The sequence below is a fragment of the Leptosomus discolor genome, chromosome Z (genome assembly GCF_034619465.1).
Source record: "Leptosomus discolor isolate bLepDis1 chromosome Z, bLepDis1.hap2, whole genome shotgun sequence".
Classification (NCBI taxonomy): Eukaryota; Metazoa; Chordata; class Aves; order Leptosomiformes; family Leptosomidae; genus Leptosomus; species Leptosomus discolor.
In genome coordinates this window covers 82,295,489-82,317,688 of record NC_141419.1, presented here as the reverse complement: position 1 = coordinate 82,317,688, position 22,200 = coordinate 82,295,489, and the positions used below count along the sequence as shown (strand labels likewise).

Here is a 22,200-nt window from a genome sequence, read left to right as displayed (position 1 = left end):
CTTGTGGCAGGATACAATCCCCAGGGGAGCCCATACTCCCTGGCCAGTGACAATCGGAGCCCAAGCAGCAGGTCCTGGTCTGGTACTGTGACACCCCTCCCTGCTGTCACCGAGGGTGGGCAGCAGACCACATTTTAGAGGATGAATCATTTTAAGTTCTTAATAAATTTGTCCAGATGTCTCTCCTTCTTGTGTGTCTTCTTTGTGATGGGACAAAGCTAGAGGAGGGAGGCCCTGTTGCTCCCCCTTTTCTTCCTGAGCTGGGATGGAGGGCTGGGGCTGCAGGGAGGAGGCAAGCCCCGATTACAGCCTCACTTTCATGGGGTTTTGCTAACAGGAGCAAAATGTGACTTCCCCATGATGTGATAGTGGGTGAGACTTGCCCCTTGCAGGGGAAGGCAAGGAGCCTAGCATGCTTCTGGAAAATGCCTCTGTGGGGAGCAGCAGTGCCCTAGGGCTGGCCCTTGACCAAATTGTATCTCTGGCCTGAGGCTGGGCACCTTCCTTCCTTTTCCTCCCTTCTTTGCCAGCTCAGCATTTGAAGGCTGCACCTGACTGGTTTGGGGGGGTAGGAGGGGGCCTTGCCCCCAGATTTGGCTACAAGCCTTTTCTGCCCACTTTAGAGCTTTTTGCTCTAAAGCCCTCACTTAATCTATCAGGGCTGGAGTGGGAAGCAGCCTGTCCTCCCTGCTGTGACCACCCCCCACTAGCCCTTGCCTGACCTGGGAGCTGGTGCAGGCAGGGCATCGCTGCGGTGGCCTGCTGCTGCCAGTGGCTGACAAATAGCCTTTTCTTTGCTCCCTGGGGGAGCATTCCTGCATCTGCCTGGGCAGAGGAATAATGCTATCCGGGACAGGCAGGTTGTCCCGGATGCGGTCCCCCTGGACCAGCTGATGTCCTCCCATGGCAGAGCCCACAGCTGGTGGAGAGGGACTGAGGTGCCCTCCCTTAGGGTCACTGTGGTGAGGCTGTGGGGGGACAGGGCAGCCAGGACACTGGTGGCTCTGGTGACGTGGCTCACCTGGGCTGCCTGTTTCCATTTGTCTTGTGTTGGCAGCCACTGAGGATGGTGACATCCCGATCCAGCTGGCAGGGACGAAAGCAGATACTGAAGCCAGCACAGCTTCTGACCTGGCTGGGTTTTATTGGTGTGACCCGTCAGCATCGCTCCTTAATCCCAGGTGAGAGACTGCCTGTGGATTTTCTTTCAAAGGCTGGGGTGTTCAGTCTGTATCAAGGGATATTTATGCTCTTTCCTCCTCTTTTGACTATTATCACCTCAATAAAACTTGTACCTGAGAGGCTCAGCTTTCAGCGACTCCTGCACGGGCGCTGCTGTGGGTTGGGAGGACAATTCTTGTTACAGTTACGTTTTTCTCTAACATTTGCCTGTACTGGTATTTTTCAAGGCTGATTCAATGCCAGCTCGAGCAGCATATTTAATTATTCATTAACCCTTTCTTATTATTATTCGTTAACCCTTTCTTGACCCCTGACATACATGGGTTTAAACCACAGCCCTGCTGACTTTTAACTTCTTCAGCACTTTGTGCTTTGGACTTCTTCCCTGCTTGCCTATTCTCCCTTGCCCGTGCCCTGCTGTGCCAGGGCCCAGGCATGGCATCGCAGGATTTAGCCCTGGTAATGATTGCCAGCCCCGAGACGCTTCAGTGGCTGCCCCTTGGAGGGTGCAAACGCCGTGGAGATATCCCAGCTCTTGTCTTGTTTTATTTTTGACTTGGCTGAGATTGGCCAAGAAGTATACCTCCTTGAGCACTGAGCTGATCCCTGCACCGGCAAGATACGCTGCTGGGACAGGGATCGTTAAATACAGGAAAAATAAAGGTTATGGGCTGTCAGCATGCATGATGCTAAAATAAATCTATAGCTGTAAATGGGCTGCGGGTTGCCGTCAGCAGTGATGCCAGCATGGAGACATTGTGTTGCTCATCCCTGTGCCCACCAGTGGCCACAGGAGCTTCTGAACCAAGGCGATGGCGAGGGGCTGATGGCTGCCCCTCCTGCAACCTTCCCAGACCGGCCGTGCTCATTACCACGAACCTCGGCCATGCTCCAAGCGGCACCTGCCCGTTGAAAAAGCAGCCAAAGCAACGGGCAGCTGCCTGTGAAAACAGAACTTGTTATGCAGTTCGTTTCTAAGACAGAGGGAGGCAAACACTGGGGCAGGAATTTCCCGCGGGCAGCCAGCTCTTTGGCCAGGGATCTCTTGCAGGCAGGGGTGTGAAAGGGCTGTGGGGCTCCTGCAGAGAGGAGAGGAGGGCGTTGAGATGCCAGCAGCAGAAATGCAGCACTCCCCAGCTGGGGTAGCAATGAATTTTACTGACTGAGAGAAACTGAGGCTCAAATGTGAGATTAAAGGGAAAGTAGAAGTATCTGTGAAATGTTGCAAAGAGTTGCCTTGTCTCCATTTTAGGAAAAGGAGCGTTTTCTGGTGAATACAGGGCTCTACCAGCTCTTGCTGTGATGGTGGCGGGAATTAAAGCAGGTATTTTAGGAGACTGCCTTGAAAATCATTGAGGAATGGGTGAGACAATTTGGTGTGAGCAGAGCCACTTCAGCCTCCCCAGCCAGCAACAACTATATCATAAGGGGAATTATACAAATACGTACTTACAGTAGTCTCAGAAGCCCTGCATAAATACCATTTCTGTCAGCATTAAAATGCAGCATCCCAAGATATTTGGGGAATGTTTGCTTTTCATAAACAAAACCATTTCCTTCCACCAAAAGGCAGTTTGTGAAAACATCAGCAAACCTTCACACCAGCCTCAGGCAAGAGGAGACCGGGCGCTTTGTAGCCCGATCCGCAACTGCTTCAGTTCTGGCAGGGGGACAAAGCAAAGCCCCCAAAGGAGCCTGCTGTTGGGTGGGTTTGCACAAGGATGCCTGGTGCGGAGGAGCAGGGTGAGGCCATGTGCTGCAGCCGATCCTGGGGTGCATTCGCGTTAAGGCTCCTTGGCACCCCTATGCAGCCTGGGCATGGCAGCAGGGTGGCAAATAGGTGGCAGAAGGGACAACAGCCCCTGAGAGGGACTTTCCCCAGCCGAGCACCCGTCCTGGCAGTCACCAACCTGCAGGAGCCAGGGCCTCCTGGTGACTCGTAGGGCTGGGAACTGCAAATTTGGAAACACCCAGATTGCACAACGCCCTGTCCAGAGCTGCCACCCACAGCCCTGGCAGAAATAAAAAGGCGAGGGAGCAGGCACATCAGCAGAACCCTTCGAGGAGCACATCCCCAGGTACGCCAGCCGCCTGCCTGCTGCAGAGATGGTGCAAGCGATTCCCTTCCTCCTGGTGCTCAGCCTGGCCCTGGTGGCTCCCGGCCTCTCTGCCAGAAAGGTAACGGCAGGGCTGGGATGCACGGGGCAGGGTGGGCAGAGGGCTGTGGCTCCCTGCTGGCAGTGCCTGCTCCTGTCACCCTGCCCACCCCAGGCTGTGCTCTGGCACCAACACTGAGTTCCCTCCACTCCAGTGCGTGCTGACTGGGAGCTGGATCAATGACCTGGGCTCCAACATGACCATCGGGGCTTTGAATGGAAGAGGTGACTTCGTTGGCTCCTACCACACAGCCGTGACAGCCACCACAAATGAGATCCAGGTGTCACCGCTGCAGGGGTCCCAGCACCGTACGAACCAGAAGAGCCAGCCCACGTTCGGCTTTACGGTCAACTGGAGCTTTTCAGGTGCTATTCCCTTCCCAGCCTCCCTGCATTGTCCCCAGAGCTCCCCTACCCTCCCTGTGATGTCCCCAGACCTCTTCTGCCTTTCCTATGCTATCCCCAGAGCTCCCCTGCCCTCACTGTGTTGTCCTTGAAGCTCTTCTGCCCTCTCCTGCAGTGCCCCTGATGATCCCCTGCCTTCCCCTGCAGTGTCCCCAGTGCTCTCCCATCCCCTGTGTTGTCACTGATAGCCCCCATCCTTGACCCCAGAGGTCCTTGGCTGCTGTCACCTCCCAGTCCCTGGGTGCAGAGGATCATGGGGGCTGAATCTCGCTGCTGTCTGCCCACCTCCTTGCAAGATCCCAAGCCCTCTGACCCCATCACCACTGTCCTCAGAGGGCAGGGACAGCCTGGGTCTACTGTCCCCTGGCTGAGCAGGCTGCAGGGCCATGGCTCGGCACTGACCTGTCACCCTAGCCACGCTCCCCTCCACCTCCTGCCCTGTCCCCACAGACTCCGTCACCGTCTTCACGGGACAGTGCTTCGTGGATGAGGATGGAAAGGAGGTTTTGAAGACCATGTGGCTCCTGCGGTCACGCGTGGACAACATCAATAATGACTGGAAAGCCACCAGGTGAGCCTGCTGTCCCTGCCCTCTGCAGGTCCCCAGTGCTTCCCCTGAGGGGTCAGGGCTCTCCCACCCCATGGTGCTCAGCACTCGACAGAGCTGCTGCCAGTGTAGGGGTGACTGAGCACGGGGTGCTCATGTACGGCCTCCCCAGGGGTCCTGTCAAGGTACAAAAGTTGGGGGGGGGCAAATGGGGCTGGGTGGGCATTCGGCACTGCCAGGGTGCGTTTGCCCCATGTGAGGCTGCTATTCCCACCCTTACGTCTCGTCCCTCTTGTCCCTGCAGGGTTGGCATCAACGTCTTTACTCGCCTGCCCTTGCAGAAGGAGTGAGGAAGGCAGCATGGGGGTTCCTGTGCAGATGACAGTGCCATGTGTGAAGCCCCGTGCTCCTGCCCCAGAACCTCCTTTTCCCAATAAAGCTTCGCTGCAAACATGCACCTGGCTCCTGTTGTGTCGCGGCTCAGTGCCCACATTCCCCGGCCCCCCACATGGCATCACATAGCCTTTCCTGTCACTACCCCTGTGTGTATCACCTGCTGTGACCCCCCACCCCCACGACCTGGGCTCCTCCATCACAGCCCCCACCACCCCGTCATGCCCCCTCAGGACCCCCACCTTGCCCGGGGGAGCAGGACCCTACTCAGTCCGGCATGGTCGCTGGTGGCCTGTCTCCCAGCAGGGTGGCCCTTGGCAGGAGGCCCAGCATGGGCGGCCGCTGCTCAGCCGCAGCCCCCTCTGCTACAAAAGGGGCCGAGCGGGCACAGTGCAGCAGCACAGGCAGAGCCCAGGCGCCGTGCACAGCTGCCACCACTGCTGCCATGGGAAGCCTCAGCTCCTGCCTCCTGCTCGCCGTGTCCTTGCTCAGCGCCTGCACTGCTGCTGGCAGAAAGGTAAGGGCAGCCTGGGTGCTGGGCCATGCCATGCCATGCCACGTTGTCCCCCAGGGTGCAGGGTGACAAGCTGAACGGCTGCACGCCCTGGCTGTGCCATCCTGTGCTGTGCTGTGCCGTGCTGCCCCTGAGGTGGGGTGTGAATGACCAAGGGGTTGTCTGCTCTTGCTGTGCCATGCTGTGCCATGCCAGGGTGCAGTGTGTGTGACCGAGGGGGCTGCCAGCTCTGGCTGTGCCATGCCCAGGGGTAGTGTTGGTCACCTACACCTGCTATGGGGGGTACCCAGCACCCCCAGCTCTACACTGCCCTGCCCTGGCACAGCAGGGAGAGATGCTGGCCCAGCCGGTGCCCGTGCCACCACTCCCAGATGCCATGCGGAGGGGCTGTGCCAGCTGCAGATGTGCAGGGCACACATCCCACTGCCCAGGCAAGCTAGAGGAGAGGGGCATGGCTCGGTGCTTCCCAAGGTACCCACACTAGCCTGGTCCCCAGTGCAACCTGCAGGGCCTGTGGAGGAACGAGCTGGGCTCCAACATGACCCTCTTGGCCCTGGATGCGGCCGGGACCTTCTCGGGCTCCTACCACACTGCCGTGGCGGTCACCAACAAGCAGATCCTCGTGTCACCCCTGCAAGGGGCACAGCAGCACCTCAGTGCCAAGAGGCAGCCCACCTTCGGCTTCACTGTGCAGTGGCAGTTTGCAGGTACAGCAGACCCGGCACGGCATCCCAGGGCAGCCAGCGATCCACTGCCCATGCTGGGATGCTGGAGCGGGGTGCCCTGCGGCTGGTCTCCATACCCCCTGAGGCACCCAGAGAAACCCTGGCTGTGGCCACGGACCAGCCACAGGAGACGTCGGGGGGGTGGGCTGGCTGTCTGTCTGGAAGGGGTGGCAGAGGTGTCCATCTGTCTGTCCAAAGGACACGGCCAGGGTGGTGCCCTTCTGTCTGTCCGGGAGAGGTGGAAGCCACCCAAGGGGGCAATCTGGCAGGGAGGTCCATCTGTCTGCCCAGGGCATGTGGTGGGGGTGTCTCTCTGTCTGCCAGGACCAGGTGGGTCCTGGGTTGCCCTGTCTGGAGGCGCAGGCTCTGAGCCCCCCTCTGCCCTGCTTGAATCCCACCAGACTCCACCACCGCCTTTGTGGGACAGTGCTTCGTGGACCATCGTGGGAAGGAGACACTGGAGACCACGTGGCTTCTGCGGGAAGAGGTCCTGTCCCGCAGGGACAACTGGAAAGCCACCAGGTGAGCCCTGCCCCTGCCCTCCCACCCCAGAGCCCTCTCTCCCCATCTGCTGACATGGCTTCCCCACAGGGTCGGCACCTCCGTCTTCACCCGCATCAAGTGATGGGGATGGGGACCAGAGCTACCTGCACCCTGCCGTCCCCCGGCATCCCCGGGGGCTCTCTGCTGCCCTGCTCCCGGGCTAGGCTCCCACCAGCTTCCAGCATCCTGGCTGGGAAACGCACCCCCACCCTGCCCTGCTTCCTCCCGCTGCCTCCCAGCAGCCTGCCGGCACGGCCACCCCTTCCCAAAGCTTCTTGCCCCCCTACATGGAGCCAAATAAAGCTTTCTCCACCTGGCAGAGAGCCATGCCTCACGTGTCCCTGGGGTATGAGAAGCCACGCTGTGGCCTTGGGCAGATCGGGGTCGGGGGTGGCTGGAGGAGGGCAGGGTGGCATTTTGCGGGGCTGGGAGGGACAGGGCTGAGGGACAAGGGGAGGACAGCAGCTGTGTAATCCCACTTCCCGACCATGGCTTTGGGCTGCGGCAGCTGCCTTCCTGCCTGCGCACCCGTCTGCGGCACCCGCAGGGGCCCTGCAGTGGGTGGCCCCAGGCAGCATCCCTGGTGTGGAGCAGCAGGATGCCCCATGGCCGGGGTTCGGGGGGAAGGCGCGTGCAGGCAAGTCAGCACACTCGCCTGGCCTCATCCTGCACCTCTGCACCCCAGCCTGCCCCTTCTGCCCGTCCAACTGCACTTCCAGCTACTGCTCTGTGGGGCGAGGCTTGGTCCTGGGTCCCCACACATCGGGGAGGGCTGGATGCCAGCCCCCACAGAGGGGACCGTGGTCATGACCTGGGAGCCTGGGGTGCTGGGGTGGTGCAAAGTCCAGATTGGATACTGGAGGGACCAGAGGAGGGATCTGGCGCTCCAGGGGCAGCCACTGGGCAGATTGGGTGGCAAAGGCCAGATACTGGAGGAATCCCAGCTCCATATATGTACATATGCACCTATTTCCCACTAACTGGTTGTTGGCCTGATCAGCCAGAGGGTGGAACAGGATAAGTCTCCTTTCTGGTGCTCAAATTTTGTACAGGACAATGTTGTCTGTACATTAAACTTTGTTTTATCATCTCCTTAAAAGAAAAGAAACAAACACTTCAAAAGGGGCCCAATGCTCTTTAAACAGACCTGTCTAACATGTAAGCACACTAATTCATCACTTCAGCAACTTGTGAAGTTTATACCTTGCAAGTTCCCTAAACTGTAACACACAGCTCCTAATTCAGGTTGATATCATAAAAATCGGTCACAGAAGAACCCTCTAAGACTTAGTTTTGAAGTTTTAGAAGGCAGGCATTCTTTCTTTATGGCGCCAGATGCACGGGGGATAAGTCCACCTAGCGTGCATGTCACATGTAACAACTAGTGGAACTTGTATTATTCAATAATACACACATGCATAGTTTTTTCCTGGAACTTTCACACATATTCATATTGTTTCCAAGAAATCATTTACATAGAGTTCACCTTTCTCTAGAGTCCACTCAGTGAGGAGTATTCCAGGTGGTATACCTCCTTGTCTCGGTTGGCTGGTCTCATTCAGTATGAAGGATATTTCTCAGCTTCTTTTCTGTTCACATGTACTAAAGTATTGAAACTACTACTACCACAAACATGCATCAATGACAGGATGTTGTGCTAAAGTTTTGAGACTACAATTACCAAGGACAGAGTGATTACTAGAAAGATAGTGATCACGTGTCAAACACAAATTATTTTCTTGTGAGAACTTCCATTTAGCTAAGGTGTGTTAGGTATCAGGGTGCCCCTGAGCACCCCGGGGAGAAGCTGTGTGGGCATGGAGAGGTGCAAAGAGCTTGAAGGAAGGTGTTGCCCAGGGGCTGCACAGCTGCTGGGGGAAGAGACTGTTGGATGGGGCAGGGATTTGGGGCAGCAGGCACGCAGTGCCTTGCGAAAGTGTCATGGCCTGTTTACCATCCTCTTACTCTCACAGTGTGCCCATCCTTCCCTACCCTTCCTCAGCCTCTGCTCCTCTCCCTCCTTCCCTGCTGGGATCTGGGGCTGCTCTCAGCACTCCCGGCTCCTGGAGAGTGCACAGAGCAGAGCGGGTCTGGCGTATGCCTGTACTGGCCGAGCCCAACTGGCTGACACGCCTTGTGGTCCTGCTTTTGAGCAAGCACCACCCCTGCATCCCCATCCTCACCCCTGCATCCTTATCCTCACTCTTGCACCCTCATCTGCTCCTGCACCCTCACCCACACCCCTGCCATCCATATGCAGCCCCTCAGTTCAGCCCCGTTGCACACTGGTGTCCTTGGCACTGCCCTGACCACGCTGAGCTTGTTCTTGGGCTTACCCTCCCCAAACGTCCACTGTGGCTGTCACCAGCACCATGAGTGGGTCCCCAAATGGCCTGTGAGGTTAAAGCCTCAGGACTCCAGTGGGAGTGGGAGGATGAGACTGGGAGCCCTGGTGGGGGGAGCCCATGGGGGGACGTGGGGCCACCGAGAACCACGTGGGAACAGGGATTAAGACTTCATTTCTGTCCTTTTATCACCCCACAGGGGCAAGTTCTCTGTCTCTTGTTGTCTCCTAAGAAGTCAGCCCACAGGATAAGAGATAATGTAACCAGCATGCTTGCAAAACAGGGGAATAGAAACGGAAAGTAAAACCCTAGGGTTTCCAGGAAGCCAGCAGTGACAGTGTCATCACCGCAACCCCCCAAGCCACACAGCTTCTCTGGTAGGAAGGGCGAGGGGCCAGTGGCTGCCCCCACCGCTGCTTTCGTAACAGGGAGCTGCACAATCGCAGGAAGCGGAGCAGAGCCAGGGTGGTGCAACAGCCCCGTCCCCTTGGCTGGGTGCTGCGGGGGGGGGGCCCTGCCTGCTGGGTGGTTGCTAAGTCAGGGCAGGGCCCCGGGTTTGGTTGGGATCACTGGGTCCACGGGAGGCATGGGCAGACCCCGAGCTCGGGTGGCAGAGCCCAGCGTGGGGTCTGGGGGGCGCAGGAGCCCAGTGAGGCGAGGGGTGCAGGCGACACCACCCTTGCGCCCCCCCGGGAAGCCAAGGGTGCTTGTGCAGGTGCCGAGATACCGAACTGAACGTTGTGCCTCTGCTCTGCCCTGGGAGGAGCGACAGCAAGGGGCGGCTCACCCAGGGGCCCTGTCTCGGGCCAGGCAGCAGCAGGCCCGTGCCAGGGCCAGGTCGCAGCTCGGGGGGGCGGGCAGCCCACGAGCGTCCCCAGGGAACCACGGGACCTTTTCCCCAGGAGCTGTGTGTGGCGGCAGGAAGGTCCAGGGCCTCGTCCTCGCTTTCTTCTTGTTTCTTGCGGTTCAAGGCCGGGGTGCGTAACGCCACTGATGTCACCTGGAGTCCCTGGCCCAGCCCTCGTGGGTACGGTGTGAGTCATCCGAAACAAAACACGGTGGTGTGGCCGGCAAAGCAGGGAGCGGCCGCCAGAGCCCGCGTTTGGCCGGGGGCGATGGGGTCGGCACGGAGCTCAGCAGCGGTGTGGCTTGCTTGGCCGAGTGTCGGGAGGGGAGATGGCTCTGGGCGAGCGGGCGGGGAGCCAGGCGAGCGCAGCGGGCTCCTCATGCGTCGCAGCCGAAGACACGCTCCTGCTGCCGGGCGCTGCCTGCCCCAGCCAGCGCAGCCCTTCGTGCGGAAAGCTTACGGCAAGGCTGGGCTATCGCAGAGCCTAGAGCTGGCTCCCGGACTGCACTGGGGACGTGTCTGCACTGGGACTTCTGGTTGCTCCCCGGTCGCGGCCCCCGCTGCCCCAGGGCCGCTATTTTTCGTTGCTTTCTGTGTTCTCGTGCCGGTGCCACGGCGAGCAGCTCTGAGCCAGCCTGCGAGAGGAAGGCATGCCAGCCTGGGCCTCACGCCTCGGGTTAAAGGGCAGCGGTGATACAAATGCCCGGAATGAGTCTTTCGGCTTGCACCTTGTTTCCATCGAGCAGAGGAGCGGGAGACACCTGGTATTTCTGCCACCCTCCTCCTTGCTGCAGACCCTCCGTGACATGTTCTTCCCTTGCAGGCTGCAGGGATCAGAGTGCAGGGTGTGTGTGCACGTGTGCTGCTTGCACGCACCCACGGCCCCGCACTCTGGCTTAGGTCGGTGCTACGGACCCTGCCTGCCCTCCCCGCCTTCTTCCCTCTCTTGTTCCCAAGGTCGACCCCTATCCCATGCATGTCCCAGCAGGTGCCTGCGTCAGCATCACGGGAGCACACCGACAGACCAGAAACATGAACCTTTTAGCTCAAAATATTCTGCTCAGCCCCTGGCAAGTCCCACACAGATGTTGCCAAATGGAAATCCTCTCTTTTTTGTGTGGTGACTCCCCAGGCGTCGGTAGCGCCACCTCCTTTCCACAGTAGCGACATACTGAAAGTCAGGAAAACACGAAATGAAATTGGCCTCCTGTTGCCGAGGAGGGCCTGGGTTGTGTGGCCGGTACAGAACACCTCCTGCTCATGCCTCTAAAGGAATCGGGGTTTTGGTTTTTTTTAAAGGAGTCAGGGTTTCTGGGAGAGCTGGGAATTTCGGTCAGCAGCAGAAGTAAGAGGTACCCTGCTTTTCCAGGGAAACCTCAGCCCCGTGTCAGCATCCATCCTGTTTTTATCCGCTAGCACCAGCTGCTGGAATTTGGTGGAAACAGAAAAACTAGCAGAAATCCGAGCTCCCTGTTAAAAAAGCAGCTGGAAATGCAGCGATGGAGCCCCTGCCTTTCCCCGGCTCCCGAAACCGGGCACCTCAGCGCCGGCGCTGCTGAACCCTCAAGGGAGCCGGTCGCGTCGGGACCGCTTTGGCAAGGGCTCGGAGGCAGAAAAGAACCCAGCCAGTGCCAGGTGCGTCCTTCCCCTCCTCCCTTTCCCTGGCCGTGCAGGGTGCAGCAGGGGCTTGGCTGGAGACCCCCACGTGTGCTTTGCTCAGGGGACACGGACAGACCGAGGGGTCTCTCCTGGGACGGGCTGTCCGGGAGCTTTCCCACCCCTGGGGCGGCTGGCAGCCGGCCACCGCAGCGCATCCGCCGGGGCCGGGAGCGGGAGGCTGCCGGCTCTGCAAAAGCCATTTGCAGCCGCCCTGTGCATTCGGGTGCCTGAGAAACTTCCCCGGCTCTGCTCGCACGGGGGAGGCTCTGCCCGGAGCGTGTGCTGCAGCCCTGGGACGTGCTGCCCACGGCGTCCCACCGAGGCTGGGCCTCATCCCGCTGCCAGGCCGCAGCCCGCTTTGCCCCGCACTGCTGGGGACACTGGGGAGGGATCCCGAGGCAGAAGTCCCTCGCGGCACAGCGGCAGGTTTGCAGGTGCAGCGCTGCTGCACGCTGCCAGGGAGGGGACATGGGACAGCCCCCACCCCCAGGGACCCTGCTGCCCTCCGGTGCTGCGTGAAGCCTCCCCGTGGGAGGGTGGCTGTGGGGCAAGACAAACCCGGTGGGTTTGAGGCAGGGCAGAATGCCGGGCCGAGCACTGCATCCCTCTGGGCACCCTTTATTTTGCACCTGGTGCCCAGCCTTCACGCTGGGCTGAGCTTGCCTGGGAAAGCGTGAACCCGTGGGCGGAGAGCTGCTGAAATGCAGCGCATCAGCACGGGCACAGCCTGGTGCGGGGAAGCGCCGTCTCCTTGCGGTCCTGGGCCTCCCGGATTTCCCAGCTTGCTGTTATTTTATCCGGGTGAACACACTGGTGCCAATCCTGCAGAAAACCCCAGGTCACTGTGTTTCCTCCAGCCAGGGTCACCTATGCTGTGGTGGAGGGTACAGAGAGGAAACCCGAAACCCAAGGGGGGGGCACGCTGTTCCCTGCTGCCTTGCCGGGTGCTGAGTGGAATGCCCTGGGCTCCAACACCCCGTGGAGGAGGCTGCACCGTGTGCTGGTGTGGTGTCCTGCTCTCTCCCTGCTGGGCAGAGCGCAAGGGGAGTCCCTGGGGGGCCCCGCTGGGGCCAGACCCTGTGCTGGGGTCACCCACCCTGGGGCACACCTGGGGTCCAGGGGCTGGCCTGGTGACAGGGGTGCTCCTTAGCCCCTGCTCATCACCACTGACAAACCCATTTCACCCTCCCGGTCCTGCCACGCCTCATCCTGTGGGATTCCTCCCTTCTCCAGGCCGGGGTGCAGGCGAGTTCGGCACAGCAGTGGCCAGGACCGGGTGCTCACCGGGTGGCTTTCCAGTCCTCGGCGGGGCTGTCAGCTGCCTCTCGCAGGAGCCACAGGGCATGCAGGGTCTCCTCGCCCTTGGTGCCCACGTAGCACTGGCCCAGGAAGGCAGTCGTCCGGGCCGCCTCTGAGTCTGGAAGGGTCCGAGGGGGCATGAGTAGGGTGGCGAGGCACAAAGCCACCCTCCTGCGTCCCGCTGGCAGCCCCGCTGCAGGGTGATGGCCCCCTCCTGCCTACCTCGGAACTGCCATCGCACAGTGAAGGAGAAGATGGGCTGTGAGACGAGCCCTGCGTCCTGCTGGGACCCCTCCAGTGGCGAGGTGAGGATTTCGGAGTCACCGGTGGCAGGCCCCGGCAGGTAGGAACCGGAGAAGCTGCCGTCCTTGCCGAGGACGGACACGACCATCCGGCAGCCGCTGTTGCTCCGCCACGACCCGGAGAGGAGGCACTGCAAGGCCAGCGCCGTGGCTTGGGGTGCCCGGCCGGGCACGGAGGGCGTCCTGCTCCCACCCCACCACCCTGGCCCTGCCCAGGGATGCCTGCAGCGCTGGGGATGCGCCACGGACCCTGCGTAAAGCTGCTGCCGCCGGCATCGCCACCTCCTCATGAGCGTCCCGCAGCACTGATTGCCCTCAGCCCAGCCGCTGCTCTGGGCTGTTTGCTGCTGCCACCCGGGGGAGAGCAGGTCCCCCTCTGCGAAAGCAGACGGTGTGTTGCTTTCCCTGCACGTGTGGTGGGAAATGGGGTTTCTCTGGGGCATGGCTCTGTTCGCCTGTCGCTGGAAGGCTTCCGCAGCAAGGAGCATCCTTGCAGGCGCGGTGCCTCCCTCCCAGCTTCTCCACAGCTTCCCTCGGCGCTGCGTAGTGCTGGTCCCACCAGCTCCGTCAGCCCGGCCCCAGCTCCCTGCTGAGCACCACAGCCCCAGCCGCAGCCTTTGGGTTCTAGCAGGGTGCCAGCACCACGTCCCCATCGCCACCCGTCCCTGTACCTTCCTCTCCGCAGGGGTGACACACGCTGCCAGGGCCAGGGCAAGCGCCAGGGCAAAGGCACCGCTCCCCATGGCCACGGGGCTGCGAAGCGCCCTGCACGGCCCGCTGCCGACCCCGTGCCCCAGCCCCCTTTATAGGGCTGTAACCGGAGCCCCACGGGCACCGGGCTGGCACCCAGGCAGGTGGCCAGGTGCCCGGGACAGGCGAGGCGAGGCGAGGAGGTCTGGGTGACCTGGGCAGTGCCGGAGAAGGAACGCGGGGACGAGCACGGCTGTGGAGAGGGGCGGGGGCACGGGCTTTTTTTAATGCCCTTATGGCAGCCTGGAAAGCATCAGCTGCCTTCCTTGGGAATCCATCTCCTGTGCACGCAGGCTGGATTATTACCTGTTCGAACATTTAACCGCCGCCTGATTTGCTGGTGCCGCTGCCCGACCGGGGTGTCAGGGCATCCCCAGCAGCGGCTGCAGCGCTGCACGGGAGGGAAGGCTCGCTCTGCCTTCTGCTTTAGCAGCAATAACATTTCCCCAGCATCTTCAGGATATCAGTTGCTAGTTTTGCTGCTTTTGCTTTTACAAGAGTTAGAGGAAGAAGTAACCACAGAGGGGCACTGGAGTCCAAGCAAGTGTGATTGCTCAACGCAACCAGCGTGCTACCCAGGCTTGTATTTGCACCTCTTCCTCGTATTTGCTGCTCTTAGGGGCTTTGGATGTACAAAACTCAGCCTGCAGTGTCTCTGCCTTCCTGAACTGAGCGGCTTCTCTGCTCGCTGCAGTGCCTGGAGCAGGCACAGGGCTGAGGGCAACTGAAAATTAAGGTGGGATTTAGCTGCGTGAACGCTGAACTTTTTACTTCATTACAACCCTTTTCCTTACAGCACCCCAGTGTGGGGCACAAGATTCGGCAGTGACCTTGGTTTCTACAGGAGCAGTTACAAGCAAGAGCCTTTCTGCATACCTTTGCTTGGCAGTAACTGTAAACATCAAGCGCTGCCACTTCTAGAGGCAGACACTGTCTGGAAAAACACGCCGTTAACTTCAGAAAGTGCAGTCACTTAGAAGGGACTTAGCTGAGAAGTAAAATCACTGAATGGAGAATTGGTTTGGTTCTAGCTCAAACCGGACAGATGGGATGGGATGGGATGGGATGGGATGGGATGGGATGGGATGGGATGGGATGGGATGGGATGGGATGGGATGGGATGGGATAGGATGGAGGCTTTAACTGTGTACGTTTCACTTTAGGTGCCATCCAGGGCAAAGGAAGCACTTTCCTGACATCTCACATCTACCGGTACCTCTATCACCCAGCTTGATGGAGTCCTGGGACTGGAAAGGCATCTGGTGGGGACGGGTATGAAGGCGCTGCAAGGAAGGTGGCTGGATTCGGGATGCTGATGCCACCTCGGCCACCGTCAGGCAGGTGGGGATTGGTGGCGCAAGGTGGATGTTCAGGTTAGGGTGAGGTGGGAAATGAGCCCAGGGAGCTGGATGGGGGCAACCAGGGAGGGATCCGGATGTTCCTGAGCAGGGGCAGTGGTGAGCCCTCGTCTGAGCTGCCTCAGAAGGGGAGCGAGGGCAGTTTTTAATAAAAGATGACCACAGCTGACACGATTACAAATTTTATTTTTATGTGAGGGGCTGGTTTTGCTTGCCTTGGGCGGCCCAGGCTGCAGCCGGAGCATGCCATCACGGGGCAGGTGGAGACGCATCCTCACAGGATGGGGACAAGCTCGGCAGGATCTTTCCTTCTGGGGGGCGTTTGCGCGTGAAGACGTTTCTGCCCACCCTGTGGGAAGCAGAGAGTTCCTGTGGGTCGACCCGCAGACACCACCTGCTCAGGCCTGCCAGTGCCGGCAGGTGACAGGAGTGTCCCTGCATGCCCCCCAGCTTGCCTCGAGCAGCTGCTGGATGCCCCTGGCCAGGGCAAGCCCCTTGCCAGAAGGCACTCACATCCCTACTGCAAACCCAAGCTGGGGAGCTCCCAGGGGTGTCCCCTTGCCCAGGGGGATGCTTGTCCTCAGGGGTCCTGGGGACAGTCCCTCTGGGGGGCCGCTCCCCCACACATCCCCGCACTACCTCGTGGCTTTCCAGTCCTCCTTGAGGGACCCGACGGCTTCACGCAGCAGCCACATGGTGGTCAACATCTCCTTCCCACCCGCGTCCACGAAGCATTGCCCCGCAAAGGCGGTGGTGGCATCTGGGGGAAGCACTTGTTGGGGGGTCGATGGGGACAGCACCCACACTTGCTGGCTGCTTCCCCCTCCCCAGGGTCCTCCCAGCTGCCGTGATCCCTGCTGCGATGGCCGCACACCCCCCCAACCCATGCTGGGGGGGCCTGCCCTTCCCCAGCGGCTCCTTCGGGCAAGTCAGGCTCTGCAGCACCACGTCCTCCCTGCCCTGACGGGGTCCAGACCCACCACGGTCAGCCCTGGGCTGCCGGGCAGGGATGGGTGCAAAGATGCTGGGTGAGGAGGGGCTGCCCTGTGAGAGCCCAGCGGTGCCCGTTAGCCCCACGCTGGGCAGGCGCCGCTGCCTCCCTCTGCTTAGCTGCACCAAAGCATCACCCAGCAGACTTCCCAGCAGAGGAAAAAACCTGCCGGCCGCCGGCATGGCTCCCGGTGCCCCCACGGTGCCATCCCCAGGTTTCCCAGCACTTACTGGAGAACTTGTCCCAGCGCACAGTGAAGGCGAAGGTGGGCCAGCCCCCCTCACTGGGCTGCTGCTGGGCACCCTTCAAGGGGGAGGCGCGGGCACAGCCACCGGCGAGGGTGACCCGGGTGAGGTATTTCCCCTGGAAGGCGCCGTCGTCCCTCACTGCCGAAATCTCCATCAGCGAGTCCTGCTCATTCCTCCACAGCCCGCTGAGCTGGCACTGAAGGGACATGGCCACAGGCCCTCTGCCCCTGTGTGTGGCACAGAGCGAGACCCCACCCCTCCCACTGCCCTGCAGCTGGAGCCGCAAGCCTTGCTGTGAGTGGAACTGCAGGGCACGGCTGTCCCTGCCCCCAGCTTGGGGAAATGCTCCCCCGGGCGCTGCTGGCATGACCCAGCCTGTCAGCACGCGTGGTACACCCAGGCACAGACCCCATGGGAGGGGATGCCCCGTGCATGGTGCCCTCATGCACACCCCATGAAGGTGCCCCTGAGCACAGACCTCATGGGAAGCGGTGTCCCGCGCGTGTTGCCCCAGACACGTATCCCACGGGAGGGGGTACCCCATGCATGGTGCTCCTGGGCACAGACCCTTTGGGAGGAAATGCCCTGTGCATGGTGCCCCTGTGGGAGCAAAGGTGGTACCAGGTGGCTGGAGGTGACCCAGAGGTAGCCTGCCCATTGCCTGGACTAGGTGCTTGCAAAGTTCTGCTTGTCCCAGCCTAAGAAAGCGTTTAAGAGAGAACCCCTGGCTGCCCAGATTGCATCCCAGTGCCATGTCTGCTGTGTCCCCATCGTCACCCGTCCCCATACCTTCCTTTCCACAGGGGTGACACACGCTGCCAGGGCCAGGGTGAGGACCAGGGCAAAGGCACCGCTCCCCATGGCTGCAGGGCAGCGAAGCTCCCGGCACGGCTCCCTCCTCTCCCTACACCCTGGCCCCATTTATAGGGCTGTAACTGGAGCCCTGTGGGCACCGGGCTGGCAGCCACGGGGCGCGTGGCTGGGTGGCAGGGTGCCCGGGACAGGCGAGGCGAGGAGGTCTGCGTGACCTGGGCAGCGCTGGAGGAACGCGGGGAAGAGCACGGCTGCGGAGAGAGGTGGGGGTGTAGGGATGGTTTGCACATCCACTAACCAAGAGGCTCTGCCAGCCCATTCCTTGCTCTGTGACAGAGCCCTTGGACTGGGCACAGCCTGGCACTGTCCCACTGCCACCGTCCCAGTGCTGACATCCCAAGACGGTGCTGCAGCAAGCGCAGCCCAACCAGTTCTTCTCCGCTGCACTGAAGGGTGGTGTGTCTGCCCACAGGCGTTCTTCCTCGTGGCCCTCCCTCCTGCATTACAAATTTCTGCTGCTGTTTCTAAGCTGTTTTTTCTCTTGGCTGTGATGGGCTTTCCCTGGGTCTGGGAGCTGTGACGGTCACTGCAGCAGGAGCTCTGGGGCACCGATGAACAGATCTCTCTTGTAAGCGCAGAAGGGCTTTTCCGGAAGATATATAGATATTAAAATTTTCTTGTCCCTGTGGGAGGGGATGCCCATGCACAGACCCCAGGAGAGGCGATGCTGCTTGCATGGTGCTTTGAGGCTGGGCAGGGCACAGCGCCACAGCAGAGCCCTGTCTGAGCCCTCCCAAGGGGTCCCTAATGGTATGAGACTGTACGGAGGATGCGCAGGTGGCCAGGGGTCCTTGGTTTGCCCTGTTCTAGCACCGGGACAAGGCACAGCCACCTCCTCCACGACATCTCTCCGACCAGGTGAACATGTCGCTGTCGACACTGCAGGGGAAGACAGAGCCGGCACCTGGCTGCATCCAGGTCCGGAGGGACCTCTCCGGCCCCTGCATCTGCTTTGAGAATCCTCCAGAGACACATCCTCCCTGGGCTTGAAGACACCAGGAGGGCCACTCTCCTCCTCCCTGGGGAGCAGGATCCAGCAACGCTCCTGTGAAAATGGCACTTTGTTTTTAATTAAAAAATGACAGTAGCTGCCTTCAGCTTCCGTCCCAGGGACTTGCTCCAGAAGCCCTTGGGGTCCCAGTGCTGCTCTCCCTTGCTTGCTGCCCAGCTGGACCCCAGCACCAGCACCCACCCTCAGGGTGCAGCCCTGCGGAGAAAGGCTGGGCTTGTAAGGTTCAACTTAAGCAAAGTAAAGCAACGGGTTTATCATGCCCTGGATGGAGCAAGGACGAGAGCTGAGAAACTTGCTCATCTGGCAAAAACCAGCAAAAGGATAAGAATGCTGGTATCTGCTTCTCCCTTCTACAAACCTTGACAGGGGAGATAACAGCTGAAAGACGGAGCCTTGCGGTGGCAAGACGGCTAAAGAGCGAGGGACAAAGCAGAAAAACAGTTTCAGCACAAAACTCTGAAGGCTATGATGCCCAGGAGTGAAACCTTTGCTTAATTATCTAGAAAATTAGTATTACAGCTAACACCCCTGCTTAATTCTAAACATATATGACTACGTCACTCAACTCTCTGCCTAAACCATGCTGTATGTAGCCTGTGGGAGGGGAAACAAAGAATTCGAGAATAAAAAGAGGAGAATAAGGGGTAAAAATTGGGAGAAAGGGACTGAAGATCTAGAAGAGACAGTCGACGGGCTGTGCTCCTCTTCCTCCACCCAAGACGGGGCCGCCTTCTTGGTAAGAACTGCGCCTTCGCCCCTGGTGAAGAATACCCGGGAAAACTCGGCCAGCATTGCTCTGGGGTATCAGCGTTACTGCAGTAAGTGCGTGTGTCAACGGCAATTCCGCACTTGGAACGTCTGTCGCCTCCATAAGTTCCCTGTACTTGCAGCTTTGCGGGACTGTGTCAGTGACAGTCCCCGGGAGGGCTCTGACAGGCAAACGTCACACGAAGACCCCTCACACAGAGCAGGGATGGAGAGGTGCCCTGCAGCCCTGCTCTGCCCGCGGGTCACTCGCTGGATTTCCAGTCATCCTTCCAGGCATCCATCGTGCATGATCCACATGGTCCTCAGTATTTCCCCCCTGTCATCATCCTCGAAGCACTGGCCCATGGAGGCGGAGTCTGCAGCCCGGGAAGGGGTGAGAGGTGGGAGAGGGTGCTGGGGTAGGGTTTTCTCTCTTAGGCAGACAGCTCGCCAGTTTGTGAGAGAGAAAGGCTGCTCGTCGGTGGGTGACGTTTCCCTCCCCAGCCCCCTGTCCTGCTGGACCTGGGGCACGGTGTTAGACAGGCGTGGGATATGCAGAGCGTGGAGGGGTTGAGCCCAGCTGAGCCTGCACCCGGCTCTGCTCCACCTCGTCCTGCGCAGGACCTGTCTGGACAAGAGCCGGAGGTGGGGACCAGGAGGTGCCATCAGCCATGGAGCTCTGGCGTTTGGGAAGGGCGAGCACTGGGACACCACAGAAGGGCAGGAGCCCATCAAGGACACCACAAGGAAGGCTGGGGAGCTCTGGGGACACTGTGGAGATGGAGGAGCATTTGGGACAACAAAGGAGAATGCAGGGGACTAAGGATAGTGCAGGGAAGGGCAGAAGAGCATCAGGATGCCACAGGGAGGGCAGGGGAGCTCTGGGGACATGACAGGGAAGCTGGGAAAGGAGAAGCACCTGAAAAGCTCTAGTTGACAGTGAAGCTGAAGGTGGGCTGGCTCTTCTGTGCAGTGCTGGGACCCCAGCAGCAATGACACCCAGATCTCGTTTGGGGGGGCAGCCACGGCTGTGTGGTAGGAGCCGGCAAAGTCACCTTTCCCGTTCATGGCCGCAATGGTCATGTTAGAGCCCAGATCATTGACCAGCGCCTGGTCAGAACGCTCCAGAGCGGAGGGGACTCAGCAGCAGTTTCGTGGCACAGCCCACGCGTGGGCAGGGGGGCAGGACCAGGCAGCCCTGGGAGCTGCACAGGGGAAGCTGGACAAGCCGCAGGTCCCCCGTCCACCCAAAGGGATGTGCTACCAAGTGTGATGAGCTCAGCTGTGGGGTGGAGAGGCGGATTATATCTGGCAGGGTGCTGAGGTTCCCAGCCAGCCCCAGCAGGGGCTGGGGGCCTGGACGAGGAGTTCCTCCGTCCTCCCCGGATGATGGTTCGTGCTCAGCAAGGTGGCAGGCAGAGCTGGGCCAAGAGAGAAGCGGAGGAGCAGAGCAGGGTGTACAGTTCCAAACAGGGGGCTGGCAGGAGCTGTAGGACTTCATTGGAAAGTGAAGTTACAGGCTTGAAAATCCCATTTATTCTTATGTTGCCGCTGCAGTGTGGCTGGGTGCCAGGCAAAGCCCATCACACACCCAAGCCAACCAGCCACCGAGTCCCTGCGTGACCTGGGAACTGCCCAGCTCCATCTCCTGAGGAGGCACAGCAGCTGGACTGAGACAGATGTTGCGCACTGAGATGCTCAGTGTCGGCTCCTTTGTAAACAGTCGACAGGAGCAGTCCCTGCAGCAATGGTCGCGCAGGGCAGTCTTCTGCAGGTGGTTGAGACACGTAAGTGCTGGAGGACCCCTGCAACGGAGACTCCTTCTCCACTCTGACCGTGACCAGCTGTTTGAGGGATGTGATCCCCTACGTGAGCATGACCCCACGCCAAGATCCCAAGAAATTGGGGGTTTTTTTTGTGACCCATGCACTGTGCGTGAGCAGCTGCGTACACGGACGCGGCAGCGGCGAGAGCGCGAGGAGCCTCCTGCCGCCTCGGGCTCCCCGTGGCCCGGCAGGCATTCACGGCGTGTGAATGACCAGGACCAAGGCTGGCCATGCAGCAGCAAGGGCCGGGTTTCCACCCAGCAGGGGGCCTGCAGTGGGGCTGAAGGGGACCCCGCTGCTCACCTTTGCTGTGCCCATCAGCCCGAGCGGGAAGGAGGTCGATAGTGCCGGGTTTGCGGCTCAGAGAGGCAGAGCAGACACGAGCTGTGTGCAAAGCACTGCGAGCAGGTCTTGCAGCTGGGTAAAACCCAGTGCTGATGCATGCCCAGCGCCCACGGGGAAGCACCCTCAGGCGCAGCCCCCCGCAGATGCCTGCGGCCACCCCTGGCACACCGTGTCCTCTCACCTGCCGCCCCACAACCAAGACGCTGGACGTGTCACCGCCTCGCTGGGTGACCTCATATGGGGACCGGCCTTGCCAACAGCTCTGCCAGCCCACGCCGCAGGCACTTCTCCCCGGCAGCGCGGCTGCCTGCAGGGTTTGCAGACTGCTCAAACCGTGGTCAGCACCGCCGCCTTGCTGCAGCTCCCCGCCACTGCTGCACAGCCCCCGGGGAGCCCTGCCCCAGCGAAATGTTGACAGGTGGCAGTAATAAAGGCATAGAGGTCCTCTGCTCAGAAAGGCTGTAAGGGAACTGAAACAGCTGGAGAAATTCCAGGGAGGCCCTGAGAAGGAAACAGCAGCATCGCTCCGGAAGCTGAAGATGGACCCGAGGGAGAAAAACGTGAAAAGCAACCCACGTGCAGCTCTGCATGAGGCAGGCTGAAACACAGAGCAGGTGGAAAACTTGCTAACACCACGGATGCTGTTAGCAAAGCTCTGCCGTGGCACTGATGGCAGGAAAACCGGGCAGCAGCGGGAGGCGGCAGCAGCACCAGCACGCTCCTGCCTTTAGGCTGCTCCAACCCCAGGCAGGGTGCCAATGCGGGGCGCGAAGCACCGTCCGGGGTTATTTTGGGACTGCACGGCTCGAGGACCAAGTTTCAGAATCAGACTCGGAGCAGAGTTTCCTGGAAATCATATGTTTTGGCTGGGAGGGGTGACCCAAGCAGCACTGGAATTGCCCATTACGGTAAGTCACAAGGTCCGGCAGGCAGGGGTTTGGGGCCGGATTTGCTGGATGCCCGCTTTCCAGTAAATCACACACTTTCCCCAGGAAGAGTTTTGGGGCTGGATGTGCTGCAGCTGCCAGCGCTGTGCTGCCGGTACGGAGCAGCCCTCGCCGCTCGCCAGGACTACGGACACAGCCGGGACACCCACACCTGCCTGCCCGAGGGCTGCCTCAGAGCCGGGGGGG

General features: G+C 60.2%; 3 protein-coding genes across 5 annotated transcripts; 2 read left to right on the top strand and 1 right to left on the bottom strand.

Moving 5' to 3' along the window:
- The first annotated feature begins 3,232 nt into the window (after positions 1-3,232).
- LOC147413349 (avidin-like) lies at positions 3,233-4,745 on the top strand. Its single transcript, XM_086479125.1, has 4 exons — positions 3,233-3,360; positions 3,494-3,704; positions 4,194-4,314; positions 4,595-4,745. The coding sequence occupies exons 1-4, from the start codon at positions 3,289-3,291 to the stop codon at positions 4,638-4,640; spliced, it is 450 nt and encodes a 149-aa protein (XP_086335251.1). The 5' UTR covers positions 3,233-3,288; the 3' UTR covers positions 4,641-4,745.
- A 383-nt stretch (positions 4,746-5,128) lies between these two features.
- LOC104341553 (avidin) lies at positions 5,129-6,547 on the top strand. The gene is made up of 4 exons (XM_086479974.1): positions 5,129-5,200; positions 5,694-5,904; positions 6,324-6,444; positions 6,514-6,547. Exons 1-4 carry the CDS (start codon positions 5,129-5,131, stop codon positions 6,545-6,547), a joined length of 438 nt encoding a protein of 145 aa, XP_086336100.1.
- Positions 6,548-12,104: 5,557 nt separating this feature from the next.
- LOC147413348 (avidin-like) lies at positions 12,105-17,125 on the bottom strand. Of its 3 annotated transcripts, none has more exons than XM_086480250.1 (4): positions 17,054-17,125; positions 12,838-13,048; positions 12,601-12,733; positions 12,105-12,138 (listed from the first exon to the last, which is right to left on the bottom strand). In XM_086480250.1, exons 1-4 carry the CDS (start codon positions 17,123-17,125, stop codon positions 12,105-12,107), a joined length of 450 nt encoding a protein of 149 aa, XP_086336376.1. The 3 variants fall into 3 exon arrangements, with proteins under 3 accessions (XP_086336376.1, XP_086336377.1, XP_086336375.1); XM_086480251.1 differs by lacking the exon at positions 17,054-17,125 and adding an exon at positions 13,589-13,660; XM_086480249.1 differs by lacking the exons at positions 12,105-12,138; positions 12,601-12,733; positions 12,838-13,048 and adding exons at positions 15,275-15,374; positions 15,665-15,785; positions 16,247-16,460.
- Positions 17,126-22,200: the final 5,075 nt, after the last annotated feature.

Excerpts from the sequence above, each read along its gene's own strand:
- LOC147413349 (XM_086479125.1), top strand. The coding sequence starts at position 3,289 with ATGGTGCAAGCGATTCCCTTCCTCCTGGTGCTCAGCCTGGCCCTGGTG. Across the intron at positions 3,705-4,193 it reads GGTCAACTGGAGCTTTTCAG|ACTCCGTCACCGTCTTCACG; the intron begins GTGCTATTCCCT and ends CTGTCCCCACAG. Across the intron at positions 4,315-4,594 it reads AATGACTGGAAAGCCACCAG|GGTTGGCATCAACGTCTTTA; the intron begins GTGAGCCTGCTG and ends TTGTCCCTGCAG.
- LOC104341553 (XM_086479974.1), top strand. The coding sequence starts at position 5,129 with ATGGGAAGCCTCAGCTCCTGCCTCCTGCTCGCCGTGTCCTTGCTCAGC. Across the intron at positions 5,905-6,323 it reads TGTGCAGTGGCAGTTTGCAG|ACTCCACCACCGCCTTTGTG; the intron begins GTACAGCAGACC and ends GAATCCCACCAG. Across the intron at positions 6,445-6,513 it reads GACAACTGGAAAGCCACCAG|GGTCGGCACCTCCGTCTTCA; the intron begins GTGAGCCCTGCC and ends GCTTCCCCACAG.
- LOC147413348 (XM_086480249.1), bottom strand. The coding sequence starts at position 17,125 with ATGGGGAGCGGTGCCTTTGCCCTGGTCCTCACCCTGGCCCTGGCAGCG. Across the intron at positions 16,461-17,053 it reads TCACCCCTGTGGAAAGGAAG|TGCCAGCTCAGCGGGCTGTG; the intron begins GTATGGGGACGG and ends ATGTCCCTTCAG. Across the intron at positions 15,786-16,246 it reads GCGCTGGGACAAGTTCTCCA|ATGCCACCACCGCCTTTGCG; the intron begins GTAAGTGCTGGG and ends TGCTTCCCCCAG.